This window comes from Phoca vitulina, unplaced genomic scaffold, assembly GCF_004348235.1.
Source record: "Phoca vitulina isolate PV1807 unplaced genomic scaffold, GSC_HSeal_1.0 scaffold18, whole genome shotgun sequence".
In the NCBI taxonomy this organism is placed as follows: Eukaryota; Metazoa; Chordata; class Mammalia; order Carnivora; family Phocidae; genus Phoca; species Phoca vitulina.
In genome coordinates, this window is record NW_022589721.1 from 1,584,659 (window position 1) to 1,606,826 (window position 22,168).

Consider the following 22,168-nt stretch of genomic DNA (forward strand, 5'->3'; position numbering starts at 1 on the left):
GGAGCAGATGTAAGGCATGATCCCACCACCCGGAGATCATGACCTGAGCTGAAACCAGGAGTAGGTCGCTCAACCAACTGCACCCAGGCGCCCTTGTCTTATTTATATTTTTGAACACTAGTAAGGGTGAATATTTTCTCATATGTTTTAGCAGTGGTATTTCTTCTTCTCCTAATTGTTTGTGTCTTTTCTTCATTTGTGTGTTGGGGTCTTACTGATTGTTCTTATCCATTTGTTTGAGCTCTTTATGTAATGTAACCTGAAAGCAGAAATTTCTACAAAATAAAAGCTTGTATGAAGCATCTGAACTTAGACTTTATTAAAAACTTGGGCAGATGGCAAAAGATTTACATCACAGCAATCTCAAATGGACTTCTAAGCACTCCTGTTTTTGTAAGCTCTTTATCATGTTGCTTCCTTTCTCTTCTCTCTTCCCTTCACTTCCCTATGCTTTCCTCCCACCTCTTCACCCCAATTCTGTTTCTGTCCAATCTGGAAACTAGTTTAGTTATGCTTGGTTTGTCTCCATTTACCCAAGCTCAGTTTATCTTTGATTTTTGCTAGTTTATCAAGACATTTTCCTAAGCAAGGACAATTCCTTTTCTCGGGGGAATGCCAGTACCAACTTTCAAGATATTTTAAATATTATAGGAGGGTGAAGTGATTTTGATTTCTATTGTGCTATTAGCTTCAAATACTTCCCCCACTTTGTTTAATTAAAACATTTATCTTTTTCCCTTAAAAAATATGAGGAAAAAAAAGATATTCTCTATGCATTTTTTCAGTGCCTTTAAGCTTAAAACGTACTTCCTGGTGGGGAGTATGTAGGTATTTGGAAATGGAGGGAAAAGTGTGGCATGCCTGCTGGGCATCCTGACATATTAGCACGCTCCTACGTGTAGTATAGAAAAGTGAGCTTCCTCTCTTTTTGTAAAGCATATTCTCTTACTATTAGAAGCATTAGGAAGCAATCATGCCCTGCTTATATTAAATATGCTTGCTAGATTTTTGAATGAGATATGCTAGACCTAGTAATAGAGCTAACATTTATTGGGCACTACATTACACTGCCTCTCAAGTATAACATGGTGTTTAAAACATTGGAAAGTGTCAGGAGGACAGAAGTGGATGCACTTGAGTTTAAAATTTAAGAAACTGAGAGGAGAATTCTGCTTCAGGGCCACATACAAACAAAAAACCCCAAAAGATTTCAAATGCAGACCCTAAAATTGCACTGTCCAAACCAGTTGCTACTAACCTCCTGTGTGTATTTAAATTTTAATTAAAGTGAAATAAAATTTAAAATTCAGTTTTGGTCACACTGCCCCATTTCAAGTGCTCAGTAGCCACATAAGGCTAGTGCGTACCATATCAACAGGACAGAATAACATTTCCATCATTGAAGAAAGTTTTATTGGACGGTACAGAGCCAACAAAATACTGCTTTTAGGCCCATTTTTGTGAAGCCAGATCAAACTTTTGAAATTCCTGATAAGTTTCCAAAGCTGTGTTATAGAACTGGTTGTTGGAATTGCCTGAACTTCATTCAGAATTGGTGAAAAATATCAGGTTGGGGATAGTTTGGTTGGTTGTTACTCTCTGTCCAGTTTAATACTGAGGCTTTAAGAAATTTTGTGGTGAATTTCTACAGGGACCCAAGAGCAGAAAAGGCATGGGATAGCTCAGAAAACCTGGGTCCTGTAATGTACAGTAATCCTGGTGATCATTTGCTGGGTGTTTTCTATGTGCCAGCCACTGTGCTAAATGCATACTTCCTTCAATCCTCACAATACCTCTAAAAGGTGTGTATCATTACCACCATTTCACAGGTGAAGAAGCTGAACTTTAGAGGCCTAAGGTCACACAGATAGTAGTAGAATGAGGATTTAAAACGAGATATGTTTATGCTCTTGTGCTAAACAGCTCTGTTGACCTCTGGTTCTTCACTTTCCTCATCTGTAAATCTAAAAGGACTACATTAGAAAATCCCAAAGTTCTCTACCGTTTCTAAAACTATACTCTAAATTAGAACCCCCCTTATTTTCCCAAGCCAATGGAATATGCAGGGTTCAGAAGAGCGGCTTGCTACCTTCTTCCTCTCAAAGGATATGCTTTTTCCCGTCCATAGCTTTGTTCTGAAACCTTTCATGGTTTCTCATTATGTAATGTGGTTTCAACTATTGTGATGTTTATCACACGCCACACATACTCCTAAACTAGATAACGTCCCCTCTCATGGCAAGGAGTGATTCGCTCTGGTAGATAAACCCTGAAAAAAAATTAGCAGAATGCCTAGTGCACAGTAAATGTTCCAGGAACACTTACGGAATTAACTGGAAGTGGACTAGAAGGAAAATGTGAATCAGCCGAAGTAAACTATTAAGGATGTTACTCAGAAAACGGGGCTGTCTGAAAAAAACCCCGAGTGGAGTAGCCTGTGTAGGGGGCTGGAGACAGTCTGACCCACAGAAATCTGAAAAAGCGGGATAACGTTAGGGATGATGGTGATGACGTTCACAGGGGGCGGACCAGACGGCGCCAGGACACTGGGAGAGGCGGCAAACCCCACCCACCACGGAACGGCGGCCGCCAGCCCTCCCGGGTCTCCCGGGCGCCCCGGAGAGCCTGCCAGCCCCGCCCCTCCGCGGAGGTCGCGGCTGCGACGGCAGCTGCGGCTGCGCAGTGGCGCGCGCGTAAGCGAAGTCAGCTGACTGCTCCGGCTGGCACGTGACTTGCTCCGTAGGCGCTGGGGTCGAGAAAGCCGTGAGGCCGGAGCTTAGGTCCGGGAGGGATGGAGCGCTGAGCCGTTAACGTCTGCAAGGCTGTCCGCCTCCGTACCTGTTAGTGCAGCCACTTCGTCGTTTGACACCTTCCTGGGTCAGTGAGCGATGGTTACCCCGGATGGGGAGTCCTGGCCAGGCCGAACCTTGCGGTGCGGTCGCCGTCTGGGAGGGATGGGGGTGGGCGCAGGGGCCGAGGCTGTGGCGTTGGAGCTGGCTGGGTGGTTGTGTTTGGTTTCTCTGCGTCGGTTCGTTGAAACCTTGGGCGTGGGTTGTTTCTAAGGAAGAGGAAGAAGGGAAAAAGAAATGGCCCTAGGGGGTACTGAATAGCCGAGACAGGAAGGAGAAACACTGCGGGTCTGGGACATTTCTCCTTGCAAGGGGGGCGGGGAGCGAATCCACGCCCCTTGATTTAGAGGGATGAAATGTGATAGAGTGGCCCAGATGAGGATCTGGGGTGGTGTGTGTGAGGTCACAGCGAGCTCAGGAGCCTTCACTGGGCTTACGCGCTTGTGAGTAGGGCGGGGATGGCAGTTTAAAGGGTCTAGGAGCCCCTCACTACATGCAGGGTACTCTCACAGAGGATGCAGGGTCTTTGTAGGCAGGGGAAAGAACAAGAATCCAGAGAACTCAAACCATTTTTTATTAGAATGGGGGAAGGGTAGGCAAGAAATCCCCGAAAAGGAACTTGAGGGGAGAGTCACATACGGCAAATTGAATCACTTGAGAAAACGAGTAAAGAGAAGCTGATACTCTTTTCAGAGGAAAAATCTGGTATGTTAGGGAAAAATTAAGTATTTCAGTGAGAGCTCAGTACTTAGCACTGCTCTGGGAGTGCAGGAGTGGGGGTGTAAACAGTCCAGCCTTAGGAGTTCGCACCAGTGTTGGGGAGATAAGTCACACACACATGACACATTGAAGTACTATGAGGTTATATGTAATTATCAAAAAAATTGCTAAGTGCTTTGGAATTGTGGAGCAGGGACAGAGGTATGAACTGACACTATCGGGAAATATCCTGGAGGAAAGATAACGGGGGTTGGGTCTTTGCAAGCCAGTAGGATTTGAACAGGTGGAGAGAAAAGAGAACTTTCTCGGCAGGGAAAGGCACAGGATTTGAAGGCCTGAAGATGAAAAGAAAGAGTACTCCTAGGGGAGTCAGAAGCCCAGGTTTATGGTGTATTTGGATTCCAGAAAAGTGAAAAATAAAGTTGGGATCAGATAATGAAGACTTTGAATGATATTTACTCATTCATTCAACTGATATATATTGAGTTATATACCAAGTGCTATGCTGGTGTGAAGGTTTAGAAAACAGGATCACTCTCCTAGAGCTTCCAGTGGAGTGGAGGAGAGATGGGTCTTAATAAATAATTATGCACGTGTGAAATGTGCTTGGAAGGAATAACAGTGGTGTGAGAGAGTTTGTAAAGGACATGGTCTTTATAGAAAGTTCAAAGGAGGCTTTTGGAGCATATGACTTCCAAACTGGTATCTGAAAAGCGGCTAAAAAGGATGTGAAGGTGTGAGTAAAAACATTCCAGACAGAAGGAACAGCGTATGTCAGTGCCCTGAGATGTGAAGAGGAATAAAGCTTTTGAGACATTGTAGGAGGACTAGCAGGGTTGAATCTGCAGAGAACTATGTGAGAGAGGCAGGCAGGGGAAAGCTGGGATCAGGCCCAGCAGGGCTTTTATCCTAAAAGCAAAGGGAAGCCAGTGAAGATGATAGGCAGTAGAGTTGAGTTAGACGTGGTTTTTAAAAATAAAATTTTGTTGAGAATGTGGAGGGTGCAAAACTGAATGAGGGGAAACCACTTCAGGAGGTCATTGTTGTAATTCCTGCCAAGAGATGGCAAAGCAATTTAATAGTTTCCTCCTGTAGGAAATGGAGAGCCACTGAAGGACTTGAAGGCAGGATACCTTCTCTCTCCACTAAGGAATTAAGGAGAAGGTTTAACCGTATTCACTTTCAGAGGAGCTAAGGAGTTGGGGAAGGAGAAGAATGATTAGATTCTATTTTGACCCTTCACTGAGGGTAGTTATAACTACCCCCTAAGCAGTCCTGAGGACAGGGGAGGCTGGATCATTTGGGGGTTGACTGGAGATTCCTTTGCAAAAATCTGTTTTGGCCTTCCAGACTTATCCTTTGGTAATGTTACTCCTCCAGAATACCTTTTATTGAATAGTAGTAACAGGGTAGACTCAATTAACTTTCATGTTTATTTTGTTCTCACAGGTCTTTGAGAGAGAGTAGATGAAAATGCATTTCATTTTATAGATGGGAACCTATCTAGAACCTTGGAACTAGAAACAGGTTTGTCTCAGTCTGGCAGAACTTTCACAGTGTGCTGACTGCTGGTGTCCTGTTCCTGCTGATTACCTACATAATACTTACCCATAATCACATCTAGAGAGGATGAGTTGGCTGAAGTATGTTGTAATCTTTGATTCAGCATGTTAGCACTCTTGGTGTACTTTTTCTAGTAGGACACCTTCAAGGGATTTGGCAGTGGTGGTCAGTGCTTTAAAAACTGCTTTTCTGTAAGCTTGGGTAAAGCTAGTCAATTTACAGTTCTGGAGGAGATAATAAGCAACAAAGTGGAGGGCACAGTGCTCAGGTTGTCAATCACGGTTCTTTGGCAACAAGCAAGTCTCAAGTTGTGCTGAAGACCGAGCCTTGGGGTTGTGTCTCAGAACTCCTGGATCTTCTTCTCTTTTGGTGTATCTTGCAGGGACTAGATAAAATCTAAGGAAACAGTACTCGGGATCTGACTGAAGTAAATGCTGAGAGCTAGGTAGTTAATGTAATTCTGCTTTTAGAAGTGGGCAGGAGATACTTGTTTTTAATTTTTGGTATATCAGTATTAGGAACCTCATTTACATTGGCTTTTACAACCTAAAAAGAAAATTTAGCTTCAAAAATTTTATTCTGTGATTATTTCCATAACTCATGAAATAATTCCATTGGCCAAAGAGCAAAACTGGAATGCCAGAATAAACCTTTGCAGAAGGATCTCCTTGGAGTCCACCGGTTCCGAAGCAGTCTTCCTATTGAACTTGTTTAAGGATAGCTACAAGTATCTCCTAGTTAAATTTTGTTCTTGTACATATTTTGATATGTCTGCAGAAGTCAATCTTTTTCACCCTTTGATGTGAAATTATATGCTATTTTCATTGTAAACTAATTCATGTTAGATTCCCATTTCATTGACATTTTAAAGACATAGTAGAAGCCTGGGGCGCCTGGGTGGCTTAGTTGTTAGGCGTCTGCCTTCGGCTCTGGTCGTGATCCCGGGGTCCTGGGATCGAGCCCAGCATCGGGCTCCCTGCTCCGCGGGAAGCCTGTTTCTCCCTCTCCCACTCCCCCTGCTTGTGTTCCCTCTCTCTTTGTCAAATAAATAAATAAAATCTTAAAAAAAAAAAAAAAAAGACATAGTAGAAGCCATTACTATAGTGCCCTTGGAAAGATAGCTCAGGCAATGACCCAGGGCATTCTAAAATTTCTTATTGACACGAGTGACCCTTGGAACCAGAAATTTCAAACTATATTCTTGATAATGAAGCAAAGTTATTTTCTAGTGGTAAATCTACTTCTAATGTTATATCACTGTGTAAATCTGCTATACATTTATTGAGTTCAAAAAGGAGCCAGGTGAGCAGTAGAGGAGAGGTGCTTTGGTTACATCAGAGGATAAAAGAGCATTAGCTTTTTATCTAAAATGAGTTGTGTGTATATTTGAAAATGAAATGCCAGGTAAGTGCAAAAATGGTGTTTTATAAAAAGAAACTAGTGTATTTTTAAGCAAACTACCAGCGAATAGGAAGTTATTTATAAACTAAACTGATTAACAGTTGGATTAACTTTACCATGAAGGGTTTTCGTTATGAACCAGGTTATCGCTTAATGTTTCTGTATGGGTGTTACTGGCATTTTGGACAGGACGGTCTGTTGTTTGGTCCCCATCCACTAAATGCAGTTAGTAGCCTCCACGTTGGGACGATCTAAAATGTTCTCATACATTTCCAAACTCCTCCTGGGGGAGAGAGATACCATTTGGTTACAAAACACTTGCATGTGGTGCTACCATTTATTTGTTGGACAGATATTTGAGTGCTTGTTAAGTGACAGGCACTGTTAGTTGTTGGGGATATAGAAGTTAAGAGTAGTATTTTAATAAACTAGCATGTAAAATGTGTATAGTCACTAGCTGTGTGATCTTGGGCAGATAATTTCATTAACTGTTCTTTGATCTACAAGTGGGAGTGGTAATAACATCTTTGAAGAAGTTAAACACAAAATTGCGTAGCATACTGAAGTGCTTATCACATAGTGCATATTCAGTAAGTGGTTGTCACTATCAATAAACAGAATCTCAAGCTTACTGGAGTGATGAACTGGGAAAAACTAACTTGTTTTAAGTCTGTAACTTGATGAATTTCAGGCTACATTGTGTTAGAGATATAAGCATCTTCTGGTGGAATGTGGTATTGTGGTCCAATTACTGTTACAAAATACCAGCCCAAAGTAAAAGGGAAGTAACACTTTGGGAGCCATGAGTGCAGATTCAGGGATTCCCCTGGCATGGAAAGAATTGTTTGTTCCTTGGGTCATTGCTGAGTTGCCTGTGGCAGAGAGGAAGTCTCTGGGAGCTCAGAAGGTCCTGATGATTACTTTCAGTAATAGGTGTCCAATGCCCTCCTGTCTTCATCTAGCTTTACTAGAAATTACAAGATATTTTCCCTAACACACCCTAACACCATCCACCTCCACCCCCCCACCCCCCCACATTTCAGTTTTTATGACTGATATCTATGTAAAAGTTAAGGCTTGGCTTTTACAAATTTATTTTTAGCCAACTGTGAAATAAAAAGATAGTAGTTTAGGGGCGCCTAGGTGGCTCAGTCAGTTAAGCATCCAACTCTTGATTTCGGCTCAGGTCGTGATCTCGTAGGTTTTGGGATTGAGTCCTGCATTGGACTCTCTGCTCAGCGGGGAGTCTGCCTGAGATTCTTTCTCTCTGCCCACCCCCCACTCCCTCGCTCATGTGCGCATGTGCTCTCCTTTCTCTCAAATCTTTTTTAAAAAAAGATGGTAGTTTATAAAATATGTCTATTAAAGATAAAATTGTCTTCCATCTTTAAATGTATTTATGGCATGAAATTCAGGTAATCTGTAATGGGATTATAGAGCAATTTTAAATATGTCAGTTGAAAACAAAAAGCAAAAATCAAGGTTTATTTAAAGAAGGTGTATGTTCTGACAGTTTCAAAATTTCATTCTGTATGAATCATGAAACTACTCCTTGAAAGGTAAAATTCCCCTTTTAGTTATTGGAAACTTTTAAACAAGTTTTATTACCAGTAACCCCTTCCCACAATCTCAATTAAGATGCTTCTGTTTTGAAGGGTAGAATTTTAACATTCAAAGAGGAAATAGTTGTTCTTGCTTTTTATTTGTATGGTGTTAACAATTTCTGGGGTAGGATGTGGCAACTTTTTAAAATGAATGGATTGTGGTCAATCTTTTGCATTGATGAATTCTCTTAAAAGTTGATATATCGCAGTTGGAAGGCTGTGTGATTGATATTTCACTAACATCTGAGGTGTTTCTTGCGCTTGTTGAAATAGGCCACTTTAGTAAACTTGGTATTTTCAAGTACTGAAAAGGAGGTTGTTTTGCATGTAAACCACCTTCAGTCTTAATTTATTGTGAAAAAAATTTTTAAAGATTTTATTTGTTTATTTGATAGAGAGATAGCGAGAGCAGGAACACGAGCAGGGGGAGTGGGAGAGGGAGAAGCTGGCTTCCCACTGAGCAGGGAGCCCGATGCGGGGCTCGATCCCAGGACCCTGGGATCATGACCTGAGCCGAAGGCAGACGCTTAACGACTGAGCCACCCAGGCGCCCAAGGGCTCACACTTTCAAGAAGAGATGCCAGCAGGTCTCTCTTTGAGCTTATTATCCTAACCTTTTATGTTGTTGTGATGGTTATTGCTTTACTGTTTTTTATATTCAAGTCAGTTGTGGTAGGAAAATAATCTACAGCCTTCAAATTCCCAGTAGTGGGTTGACACAGTAAATAAACAGAGCTTTGTACCCAGGTTTTCCTTTCTCTCCTTTCCTTTCTCCCTTTTTGAAAAATAATTGTTACTGTTTGTTTTTTTTTCTCAAGCAGCATACTTATTGCAGTCAGACAAAATAATATTTTAAAAATTGGACCAGTGTTTCTCTTATGCTCCAATGTAGTCTTTTTTTTTTTTTAAGATTAGAGAAAGAGTGCATGTGCATGCACACATGCACAAGCAGGGGGGCGGGGCAGGGGGAGAGAGAGAGGGAGAGAATCGCAAGCAGGTTTTGCCCTGAGCACAGAGCCTGACTTGGGGCTTCATCTACCACCCCTGAGATCATGACCTGAGCTGAAATTGAGAGTCAGACATTTCATCGACTAAACTACCCAGGAGCCCCTCCAATGTATTCTGCCTCGATTTTTCTTTTTTGTGTTGTCATCTGCATTAAGTTTTCCTCCCACCCCTATCAGCACACAGAGACCTACTTACTTACACAGACCTGTGTGCACGTGTTTGTAAGCTCCTTCAAGATAGGGAGTGCAGGGGCGCCTGGGTGGCTCAGTCGTTAAGCGTCTGCCTTTGGCTCAGGTCATGGTCCCAGGGTCCTGGGATCGAGCCCCACATCGGGCTCCCTGCTCAGCGGGAAGCCTGCTTCTCCCTTTCCCACTCCCCCGGCTTGTGTTCCCTCTCTCACTGTCTCTGTCAAATAAATAAATAAAAAATCTTAAAAAAAAAAAAAAAGATAGGGAGTGCATTTTATTTGTTTTGCTTCTTAGATCCTACCACAGTTCTGAAAACTTAAGCACCTACAACATTTGGTGACATGAATGATATGACCGTAAATTGAAAACAGTTATAGTCAAGCAAGAGATACGTAACAAAACACCAAATAGATGTCTGCTTTAACGCAGTTAATTACATGGGTTTAAACGGGTTGAAGGAGAACATACTGATGGGAACATACTGGTTTGGGATTATAATAATGGATTTAGTGCATGGTTAGGCTTAGTTGGGAAAACCTTTTTGTTAAGGAAAGTTTGAGTTGGTTAAGACAGGAATAGAAGTTTTGTGCAAAATGGACTGTCTGAGCAGAGGCAAGTAGGAAGAGAACTAAAGGCAGGCAGGCCTGAGGTCAAGATTGATAAGAGTTCAGGAAGATTATGAAGGTAAGGCAGAAAAACTCAGACGAGGACACTAGTGGTGATGACAGTGAAGACTGGCAGATTTGAGTTTTATTTCCAAGAAAGAAGCAAACTAAGAGATACATTTTTGTGAGTTTTACAGCCTTCTCTCACCAATATTTTTAGACCTGGAAAAATTTTTCAAGGGGATATTTTGGGAATGAATCAGGACTCTACATTGTGGTCACAAAGCCACCACTATATTTATATAGGGCATTTAAAATCCTCTGTATTCTGTCCTTGATAAATTAAATAAAAATTTGCATTTCTTGAGCCCAGCAAGAGTTTACTCAGATTTTGTTTTGTTCTGTACTTGATTTCGTATTTCATATTGCTTTTCACTTTTTAAGTTTATAACCTGCCATAGAAAACATGCAAAAAGTGGGTTGATATATAGGGTTTCTAAGTGCCACAGAACAGAAATCATTTCTGTAATATAGAACTAGCAATACTGGGGATATTAATAATGGCAAGTGACATCTTCTTAATGCTTTAAAATGAATTTATATTTTATCAATCATGTTACCATGTCATACATTTCCAAATTAATTATACGTGTATGAATGTATGGGACGTTTATTCAGGCGCTGTTTTTTTTTTTTAATTTTAATTTTTTTTTTTTTAAAGATTTTATTTATTTATTTGACAGAGGGAGACACAGCAAGAGAGAACACAAGCTGGGGGAGTGGGAGAGGGAGAAGCAGGCTTCCTGCTGAGCAGGGAGCCCGACTCGATTCCAGGACCCCAGGATCATGACCTGAGCCGAAGGCAGACGCCCAACGACTGAGCCACCCAGGCGCCCCTGTTTTTGTTTTTTTTTTTTTAAACAAAAGTGAACATTTCTCCCCTTATTACCAAAGCAATACATTTTCATTGTTGTGCTCACAGCATAACTACAGTCAAGCTTTGCTTTGAAGCCTACTTTTAAAAAAATGGAACTTAAAAAGCTGAAAAATACATCTAAGGTGAAAAATTCACTTTATGAGATGAATAGCAGAATACTCTAAAGAAAAATTCAGCAATCTAAAATATAGAGCAAGAGTGTACCCAAACTGAAGCGTAGAAAAACAACTGAAAAAAATGGATAGAAGCTTTTTGACCTGTGGGACAATGTTGGGTGGTTCAACATGTGATTTTTGTCTCAAAAGAAGGGAAAGGGGAGCAGAAAAAAAATTGAAAAAGATAATGGATGAAATTTTTTCAGATTTGATGAAAACTAAACAGAGATTGAAGAAGCTCAGTGAAGTCCAAGCTGTGGAGTAGGCAAATTTTTCTTATGCCACAGCATATTAGTTATAAAAGAAAAAATTGGTAAATTAGCAGAATTGAACACTTCACAGCACTAAGTGTTGGTGAGCAGTATAACAACTGGAACTTGCATACCTAGTTAATGTATCTACTTTGGAAAACAGTTTGGCAGCTTCTTATGAAGTTAAGTATATGCTAATTATTCGACTCAGAAATTCCACTTCCCAAGAGAAATGAAAATATATTTTCACAGAAAGCTGTGTAGTGGAATGTTCATAGCACCTTTGTTGTCCATGGCCCCAAACCAGAAACAGTCTAAATGTCCATCAACAGACAAATAAATAAGCCAACTGTAGTACATTCTTGTAATGAATAGTAAGCATAAAACAGTGTACTTCTGATACCCACAACATGGATAAATATCAAAGATCTGCTGAGCAAAAGGAGCCCAATACAAAGAATATATAATGTATTTTCCATTTACAGTGGACTTCTAGATCAGGCAAAACTAATTTATAGTGTGACAGCAGATCAGCATCTGTCCAGGGCTGGCAGTGCAGTAGGAATTGACTGGGATTGGGTGTGAGGGAAGGCTTTGGGATGACAGAAATGTTTTTAATCTTGGTTGTGGTGGTGGTTCCCCAGGTGTATACGTTTGTCAACTCATTAAACAGTACTTTTATAATGAGTGCATTTTATTGTCTATATTTCAATAAAGTTGATTTTAAAAAATACAGGGGAAGTGAAGGGAGGTAACCAGTTATAAACCAGGTACTTTGTATTATCTCATTTAATCCTCACAGTTATTTATTCATTCAAGAGTATTCAGTTATTTAAGCATCTGACTTTGGCTCAGGTCATGGTCTCAGGGTCCTGAGATTGAGCCCTTTGTAGGGCTCCCTGCTCAGCGGGGAGTCTGCTTCTCCCTCTCCCTCTGCCCCTCCCCCCACTCATGAACGCATGTGCTCTCTCAAATAAATAAAATCTTAAAAAAAAATATTCATCAGATACTTTTTGAGGTTCTACATACTGGCCTCTGTGCCAGGTACTGAGGATACTGAGTTGTGAGCAAAAACTGTCATGGTTTCCATCTACTCCAAGGGGAAGTTTATTTGGAAAAAAGACATTAATAAAAAGTGTCCCTCAGGGAAATACTGAAAAGAAGGTGCTATGAAAGCATATAATACATTTCATTCTTAGCATATAATGATATATGGTATCATCTTAGCAAATCATGATATATGATACATGTTATATATCTCCTAATAGATGAGGCACTTTCTGTGCCTTGTTTCTTCATTTGTAACTACTACCTATTTGATAAGGTTGTTTTAAACATACTAACTGAGTTAATATGTATGGAGTGTTTTGACTGGTGCTAGTAAATAGGAAGTGCCTAATAAGTATTGGCCGTTATCTCGATGACATTTGACATTCTGATTGTCTAATGTTGCAGGGGTACACCTGTACTAACTCAGGGAACACTGGAGTAGGACAAGGTTTTGGGGAAGAGATTATGAGTTTGACTAGAAATGTTGGGTTTTAGGTGCTTTTGAGACATCCAAGTGGAGACATCTTCTAGTTAGTTGAGGAGGCTTGTTGGGTACAGCTCTAGATGCAGCGGAGGGGCCTGGGCTGGAGATAAAAATTTGGGAGAGTGTTTAGCATCTAGCCTGGAATTTCCTTGAGTATAGATAACATCTTCAAGAGAAAAACTATACACACATTTTTTAAAAAAAAATTTTTAAAGATTAAAAAAAAACTATTTTAGAGAGTGCTCAAGTGGGAGTTGGGGCAGAGAAAGAGAAGCAGATTCCTGGCTGAGCATGGAGCTGGTTGCAGGGCTTGATCCCACGACCCTGAGATCATGACCTGAGCTGAAATGAAGAGTCAGACGCTTAACTGACTGAGCCACCCAGGTGCCCCGTATACACACATTTATACCCACATATAGCAGAGGGACTTAGACCTAGATCTGAGTCTTGAGGAACTCCAACATTTGATTGGAGTGCCTTTTAATTTTCTCTTTTGTTTAACAGATGATTTGTCTGTATTTATGCCTGAATTCCAATATTTAAGATGAAATAAAGGGAAATGATTAGGAATAAAAACAGAAGTCATTTGAAGCATTCAGAGGAGGTGGAAGTGTCTAGGTTCTTAATGAGAAGATAACCAGTGGACACCCAATTTTGACTCTGTTTCCATGCAGCTGAGATAAAAGGAGAAATGTTTTTAGCAATATGGATTTCATTTTCTGATCCCAAAAAGTACATATGTGTATTCATCTGCAAAGATAAATTTTATCGGGAACTGGTTTCTTAAATTTCAGGGAGAATTTTCTTTAATTAAGTAAGCTCTACACTCAGTGTGGGGCTTGAACTCAGTGACCCCAAGATCAAGTGTCACATCTCTACTAACTGAACCAGCCAGGTGCCCCTCAAGGAGAAATATCTTTTATGTGACTTGTGTCCACCGGATAACAGTGGACATTGTTCAGAAACAGAGAAAAAGGGATTTTGCAAAAGATTTACTGATGGCTGTTCTCATGGGCATTTCTTACATTCATCGTTTTGTTGACTCCTTCCAACAGCTCTGTGAAGAGATTTGTAGTATTCCACAGATGAGGAAACTAGTGAAAGGATAGAGTTAGTTAGGATTTTAACTATTATGGACTCCAAAGTTTGTGCTTTTTTTCTTTCTGAAATCAAGGTCTCTTTTTAAATTTAATTTAAATTCTGTCTCCAGGTCTTTTGAATCTCTTATTTATTTTGCTTTTCTGTTTGGAGATATCATTGTTCCTTCTAGGAGCTAGGATAGTTTGCGATGTTGGGTGTTGCTGTTTTAGAAATTGTGATGATCCTGGATGAAACAAAAAGGGAAGGGAAGCTCAGATCAGGTCCCTTTATCTAGCAGAGAATTCCTTGGGCCTACGGGTTCCTCGGAGCCTGGAAGGAAACCGGACAAAAGGGTTTAAGGTTACAAGTGGATCTCTCCAAATAGGAGAGCTCAGGTGGGTCTGAGTGCAGAACATTTTCTTCTAGCATGACACAGTAGAAAGAACATAGCTTTACAGTCAAACCCAGTGAGATTTGAACCCCATTTGCCACTTATGTAACCTTGGTAAATTAGTAACCTCTTCAAGTATTACTGCTTAATTCATAGGGCTGTCTTGAGAATTAAATGAGATAGCATAGGAGACGTGTCTAACACAGTACCAAACATAGAGGACACCTCTTCCTCCCCATCACCAAACAGGCCCTAGGGAAGTCTCCAGTTGAAAGATGGAATTAGAGTACTTTCTGTAAGTTTCCTAGACCTTTTTTTAAGTTTATTTTTTTTTTTTAGTAATCTCTGCACCCAACGTGGGGCTCAAACTCAGGACCCTGTGATAAAGAGTCACATGTTCCCCTGACTGAGCCAGCCTGGCACCCCTTTCCTAGACGTTACTAGACTCTACGTTTGCTTAGAATTATTATGACATTATTTCATTTGATCCTAATAAAAGCTCAGTGAAATAGGGTAGGGCAGGTATTTATAGATAAGAAATGGGGTCCTTTTTCTTATTTCTTGAAATACTTTGGAAACCTGTTGGATGAAAAAGATTTTCTAGAACTCTAAATGGCATGATAGTGACATCTACTGTAGTAGCTCATACTATTACAGTCTCTGAAGAAGGTACATTTTGAATAATTTTAAAATCTCAGGAAGAACTTAATCGATTTAATCACCTGCTCTTTTGAGGGGAGAGGAGGTATAAAATGTCGTCAGATATACTTTAACAGAACCATTTGTATAAATAATAATAATAAAACCTCAAATTTCCAAAAACTACCATCACGTAGAAGATCTGGGTTATTAAAAAAGAGGTTGAAAGATATTATTGGATTCTCTAATTAATCAAGAATTTTAAAGTTCAAGGTAGTCCTGTAATTGGTGTTTGGGTTAAAAAAAAAAGCTAGATTTGGTAAATGTAAGAATATTAGATGGAGGAGACCAGAGATAGGGAAAAGCCAAAGCTGAAGTGGCCAAAGGCAAGTGAAAAGATAGCAGGGTTGGAGCAGCTTAGGTGAGGTGACCCAGGTACAGGAGAGAACAGGATTAGGCAATGACAGGAAAGCAGGAGATAGAACCACATTTCATCAGCAGTTTAATTTAAAAAGCAACTTACTGAGATGGATCCTGTAGTTAATATAGGTGTAGTCCAAGCTCTTACCTTTACAACCTTATGTGATTAGAGTTGCTGAATATGTCGACCCTAAAATATTTTTTAAAAATTCCAAAACATCAGAAAGGTTTCCTGTTCAATATATTATTATACTTGGTCATAACATAAACAGATTTGAAAGCATCTTTACTAGTATTAAAACAGAAAAGTTGTGTTCGGAGGATTAACGTAGTAACAAGGCTACTTTATTCTCTGGATATTCCATTTGAAAGTTCATTAAAATTATAATTTTTATAAATTTGCTAAGTATTCTGTTTTATTTTATCATAAAGTAATTATATTCTTGTAACAGTTAAAATAATTTTAAAATAATTCAAGTATACAGAAAAGCTCAAATATTTCAGATTGACAGATATCCATGTATCCACTACCCAGATTTAACAGGTATTAACATTTTGCCATATTTGCCCCAGATATTTTTTTTTTTTTAAGATTTTATTTATTTATTTGACACAGAGAGAGACAGTGAGAGAGGGAACACAAGCAGGGGGAGTGGGAGAGGGAGAAGCAGGGGGAGTGGGAGAGGGAGAAGCAGGCTCCCCGCTGAGCAGGGAGCCCGATGCGGGGCTCGATCCCAGCACCCTGGGATCATGACCTGAGCCGAAGGCAGACGCTTAACGACTGAGCCACCCAGGTGCCCCTGCCCCAGATATTTTTTAAAATAAATCTTAAATACATAGCTGAAGCACCTTGCTCCTTTCTGTATTTTCTGTAAATACATATTTATGAACAATCTATACCATTGTGTGGGAACTTCAGTTGGTAACTGCTTTGGAGAACAGTTTGTCAGTACCCAGCAAAGTTGATGATGGTTTTTGTCAGTTATCTCATGATATATAACAAACCACCCCAAACTTTAGGGGCTTAAAACAGTGATTTCTTATTTCTCCTGATTCTGTGGGTTGTCTCAGTGCTGCTTCTGCTTGTTTCACTTGGGCTCATTGATGGGGCTGTATTCAGCTGGAACATTCACTATGCTGGAAGTTTCAAGAAACTCAGCTATTCCGTAGTTTCTGCTGGTTATCAGCCCTAGTGTTGCTCAGCCCTAGTGTTGCTGTTTCTCTGCCATGTGGCCTATTATTTTCCACTAGACTAGACTACATGCTTCCTTCCATGGTGGTTTGAGGACCATAAGAAACAGAAGTGGAAGTTGCAAGGCCTCTTGAAGCCTGGGCCCTGAACTCATATAGTGTGGCTTCCTTGAGTTTTGTTGGTCAGAGCAAGTCACAAGACCAGCCCAGATTCAAGATGAGGGGAAATAGAATCCACCTTTTGATGGGAGGAGTGGCAGTCACATTGCATTGGAGCATGGAAAGACTTGTCGCCTCCATATTTGAAGACAGTCTACCACGTGATCATACTCAATTCAGCGGTTTTACTTCTATCCTGCAGAAATTCTTTCACAAAAACAGACATGCACAAGCGTTCACTGCAAAATTGTTTATAATAGCAAAAAAGTAAAATGTAACTATCCTTCCAGAGGAAAATGGATAATAAATTTTAGGTTATTCATAAAATACCTTATAGCAATTAAAATGAATGAACTACATATATGGATCACCATGAATAATTCGAAAAACAGGTTGAATGAAAAAATTAAGTTGGAAAAGAATATGGGTAGAATGATATTTATATAATAGCTTTAAAATTTAACATTTGAAGTTCCTCAGGTAGTCAGTCTAGTAATGGTTTTGTTTTCAAGTCAAAGCTTATCTCTGGATGGCTTCTTTAGAACTTGGTGCTCTGGCTTCCTTCCATGGATGGCCAGTTAAGCTGTACTATTTTCTGGCCAGACTGAATGCTTTGTCTGGGCTTGCCATCACTAACAAGCCTGTGCTTAGTTTGTTGATCATTTGAGAGAGTGTAGCTCTTAAATGCATCTTTATCATTAATGCTGGAAAAATCATTTTATTTTATTTTTTTTAAATTTATTTATTAGAGAGCACGAGAAGGGGGAGAGTCAGAGGGAGAAGCAGACTCCCGGCTGAGCAGGGAGCCCAGTGTGGGACTTGATCCCAGGGCTCTAGGATCATGACCTGAACCAAAGGCAGTCTCTTAACCAACTGAGCCACCCAGGCGCCCTGGAAAAATCATTTTAGAGTAGAATTTTTGAGATAGTCATTTAATACCACCATCTGTGTTTATACCAGTTTAACCTGTCTGAATTTCTTATCTGTAAATGGGGAGGATGATGTGTATCTGATAGAGGTATTGGGAAGATCGAGATAATGTATAAAACATTTACAACAGTACCTGGTATATAGTAGATGCTCTACAAGCAGAAATTGGAAAAAGATAAATATATAGAATGGCGTCTGTGTTCACTGCACTTTCAGTTGTATAATAATTGCATGGGATTACTTCAAGTATAATTCTAAAAATAGGCTGAATGAAATCGTGAAATTAATAAAAGTCCATTATGATTAGCTATAATACTTTACATCTTAAAGGAAATTTAAATTTACAAAGTCTTTTCACATTCATTATATGATTTTGTTATCAGGACAACTTTGTAAGGTAGTTATTTTCTATTCAGGGGAGCGTCAACAGTCACAGGTAGTAGGAAAGTTTATGGTGGTTCTAATGAAGACATATTAAAGTGGAAATAATGGTATGGTAATATTTTCATTTTTGAGTTTGTATACTTTACCTACTTAGATTCTGAATACATTTGGCTCTAGACTTTTGTTTTTCCGTGTGAGAGGGAGGGAGGAAAAAGGGAGGTTGTAGAAGAGGGTTAGTTGTGTCTTTTGTTTTTTTTTAAGATTTTATTTATTTATTTATTTGACAGAGAGAGAGAGAGGAAGAGAGGAGAGTGGCAGGCAAAGGGAGAGGGAGAAGCAGGCTCTCTGCTGAGTAGGAGGACCCTGAGATCATGACCTGAGCCGAAGGCAAATGCTTAACCAACTGAGCCACCCAGGCGTCTGAGGGTTGGTTGTGTCTTAATGGAACTCTTTGGAAAGGGGATCCACACACAGCCTCTCACTCAGATCCAGTGGGATTGTATCACTACCCCCCCCAATCATATTTTTACATATAAGGCCAATTGGCGAGATTTCTTTTGCAAATTTATAAATGTTTGATGGCAACTAAGTATACGCCAGGGATTTGAGGAGATTCCTTTAGGTTGAATGTGGATTAAAGTTAATGACCAATTTGGCTAACTTTGTTGGAGTTGCTAAGCCAGATATGACAAATTTATTTAGTGGCTACTGTTCAAATGCATTCGTTCAATTCCTTCTCAAAGGTAAAAGTTGTGCATGTTTTTAAATTTCCTATTTTGGTTTTATGTTTTAAAAGTTTAAGATAAACCTATAAATTTGTGACTCTTCTACTTCTTTTGTGAAATGAAACCGTTGGTAGCTAGTATTTTGAGTAGTCTCACTTCTTGGAGTAATTCCCATTTTAGATGTTTTGTAATTTAAAAAAAATTAGATACTTCCTGTGTTAGGTCTTTGTCATTTTTTTTTTTTTTTAAGATTTTATTTATTTATTTGAGAGAGAATGAGATAGAGAGAGAGAGCATGAGAGGGGGGCGGGTCAGAGGGAGAAGCAGACTCCCTGCTGAGCAGGGAGCCCGATGCGGGACTTGATCCCGGGACTCCGGGATCATGACCTGAGCCGAAGGCAGTCGCTTAACCAACTGAGCCACCCAGGCGCCCCTCATTTTTTTTTTCTAGTATAAATAAATCCCCTTTTACCATTTATGTGGATTTACTTCCAGGTAAGTAAATTTTACTTTGCTTGAGATCATCTGCCAGTGTTGGATTAGTTTTGAAACAGGTTAATAATTATCTTATCCTGTGACTCTGAAATACTTTAGGAACAAATGGTATTAAAGGTATTTTTTGTTTGTTTTGTTTTACCTTTCAGAGTCACTCTTGATTTTGGAAAAAATACTTGGTAACAAATATGACTGAGTTCTGGCTTATATCTGCTCCAGGGGAGAAAACATGTCAGCAAACTTGGGAGAAATTGCACGCAGCAACTACGAAGAACAATAATCTTGCTATTGCTTCAAAGTTTAACATTCCTGACTTAAAGGTAAAACTGCGTGGTGTAAAATAGTGTGTGAGTTCATCATGAAGAGGACAGTTGTCTGTGCTTACCTTTTAGAAGAAATGAGATATCTGGGTTCCTTCAAAAAAAAAAAAAAAAAGCTCATTTCCAGTCATTGGCATAACTGAAAACTTACCTTGTTCTCTCTGATCTTCAGATTTTAAATAATGAGGAAATTGAGATTTTAGAAGTAAACTACCAAAGTGAGATAACGTTTTTAAAAACTTTTGTGCTTTTTCTATAAATTGTAATGAGAAATCTTATGAAAATATTTGATATATTACATTCACAAATATGATCTTCAGAAGTGAAAAATCTTAGTAATATATATTAAATTTCACAGTGAACCCGATTTTTTGTTAAATTCATATAGTGTTCAGTAATGTTGTAAATGTTTTACCTTTGTACCTCTTTAATCATACTTGGCAAATCTCACCTAGTTATTTAATGTGGTTAATTTATTTAACAGTTATTGAAGATCTGTAACCTGGCAGCCTCAAAGGGAAGCAGGCTGTCAGTAATTTTACAGAATAGAAAAAATCATGATACTTTTATTTTGCTGGTTAACTTAGCAGGCACTTATACATCGCATTCATTTAAGAAATACTTAAAATTGTATTTGGGGAGTTATGAATTGCTTTGAGACACTGACAGTCATGGACCCCTATTTAAGAGGTGCTGCTGTAAACCATGACTTCAGATGATCCACCTGTCGCTGAGCAGCACGGGTAGGGGCAGAGGCCTGCCATTAGGGAATCTGCACATCTTAAATAGTGGTTGTACCCATGAATTAGAGGATTATCTTCCACATAAAAATAGCTTCGAAATGTCTGACAAACATTTTTTAACCACACTTGTGCATTATGAAATAAAATACGGAAAACTTAAGATTTGTGGGCCCTTCAAATCAAGATGTTGTATCACCTTGTAAAAAAAAAAAGGGGGGGGGGATGAAACCTAGGTAGTAAAATGGTCTATTTCCCTCCTAGGTTGGCACACTGGATGTCTTGGTTGGTTTGTCGGATGAACTGGCTAAACTGGATGCATTTGTAGAAGGGTAATGTACTTATATGCATAGACTAGAGCAAAATGAGAGTCACTGTTATCAGGCTAACTGGACATTGGGCTTATTATCACATGGATACTCTGCTTATTGGAATGGTTTTAGAAAATAATGACTTCTTTTTTCTTTGTAAATCATCTTTATGAAGGTACAGTTTATATACAATAAAATATACCTGTTTGAAGTATGAAAATCGTGACTGTCTTTTTCATATTTTTATTGAGATATAATTTACATCCCATGCAATTCAGCTATTTAAAGTGTACTGCAATTTTTAATATAGTCACAGAGTTGTGCAGCCATCGCCACAGTCCGTTACAGTACATTTTCATCACTCTCCCACTTCCACCATCACAAACCTTCTGTTACTTGTCCCCCCTTACTCCCTGCCTGTTAATCTATTTTCTGACATATGTATAAGATTTGCTTATTTTGGACATTTCATATAAATGGAATCATACAATATATGGTCTCTTGTGACTAGTTTCTTTTCCTTGGCATGTTTCAAGGTTTATCCATGTCATAGCATGTATTGATATTTCAATTTTTATTTATTTATTTATTTATTTATTTATATTTTTATTTTTATTTTATTTATTTATTTTTTTAAGATTTTATTTATTTGACAGAGAGAGACACAGCGAGAGAGGGAACACAAGCAGGGGGAGTGGGAGAGGGAGAAGCAGGCTTCCCACTGAGCAGGGAGCCCGATGTGGGGCTCGATCCCAGGACCCTGGGATCATGACCTGAGCCGAAGGCAGACGCTTAACGACTGAGCCACCCAGGCGCCCCATTTCAATTTTTTTTTTTACTACCAAAGAATATTCCATTGTACATATACACCGTATTTTATTAATCCATTTATCAGTTGGTGGACACTTAGGTTATTTATTTCCATTTTTTGGCTAATAAGAATACTGGTATGAATATTTGTATACAAGTGTTTGTATATTCCTATGTTTTCATTTCTCTTGGGTATGTACCTAGGAGAGTGGGGTTACTGATCATATGGTAGCTCTATTTTTAACATTTTGAGGAATTGCCAGACTGTTTTCCAAAGAGGCTGCACCATTTTATAGTCCCGCTAGCAGTGTATAGAGGTTCTAATTTCTCCACATTCTTGACGAACTTGTTACTGTTCATCTTTTTTATTATAGCCGTTCTAGCGGATAGGAAGTAGTATTTCATTGCATTTTCTGTTTGCATTTCCCTAAAGATTAGTGATGTGTTGAGCATTTTTTCATGCATTTACACTGGCCATTTGTGTTTCTTCTTTTGAGAAATGTCTGTTGGATCCTTTGCCCATTTTTTAATCGTCTTACTTGTCTTTTTATTATTGAATTGTAAGAGTTCTTTATAATTCTAGAGACAAGTCACTTATCAGATGTGAGTTGTACATATTTTCTTTCATTCTGGGTTGTGGGTTGTCTTCACTTTTTTTTTAAAGATTTTATTTATTTGACAGACAGCGAGAGAGGGAATACAAGCAGGGGGAGTGGGAGAGGGAGAAGCAGGCTTCCCACTGAGCAGGGAGCCCGATG

The 22,168-nt window shown here is 39.3% G+C and overlaps 1 protein-coding gene across 1 annotated transcript in view; it reads left to right on the plus strand.

The window, feature by feature from the left end:
- The first annotated feature begins 2,677 nt into the window (after window positions 1-2,677).
- Window positions 2,678-22,168, plus strand: part of ATP6V1C1 (ATPase H+ transporting V1 subunit C1) — a 41,929-nt gene continuing 22,438 nt past the window's right edge. The window contains exons 1-3 of the mRNA XM_032415661.1: window positions 2,678-2,877; window positions 19,379-19,549; window positions 20,554-20,621. Of these exons, the coding sequence (XP_032271552.1) occupies window positions 19,418-19,549; window positions 20,554-20,621 (200 nt within the window). The 5' untranslated portion in view covers window positions 2,678-2,877; window positions 19,379-19,417. The remainder of the gene's footprint in view (window positions 2,878-19,378; window positions 19,550-20,553; window positions 20,622-22,168) is intronic.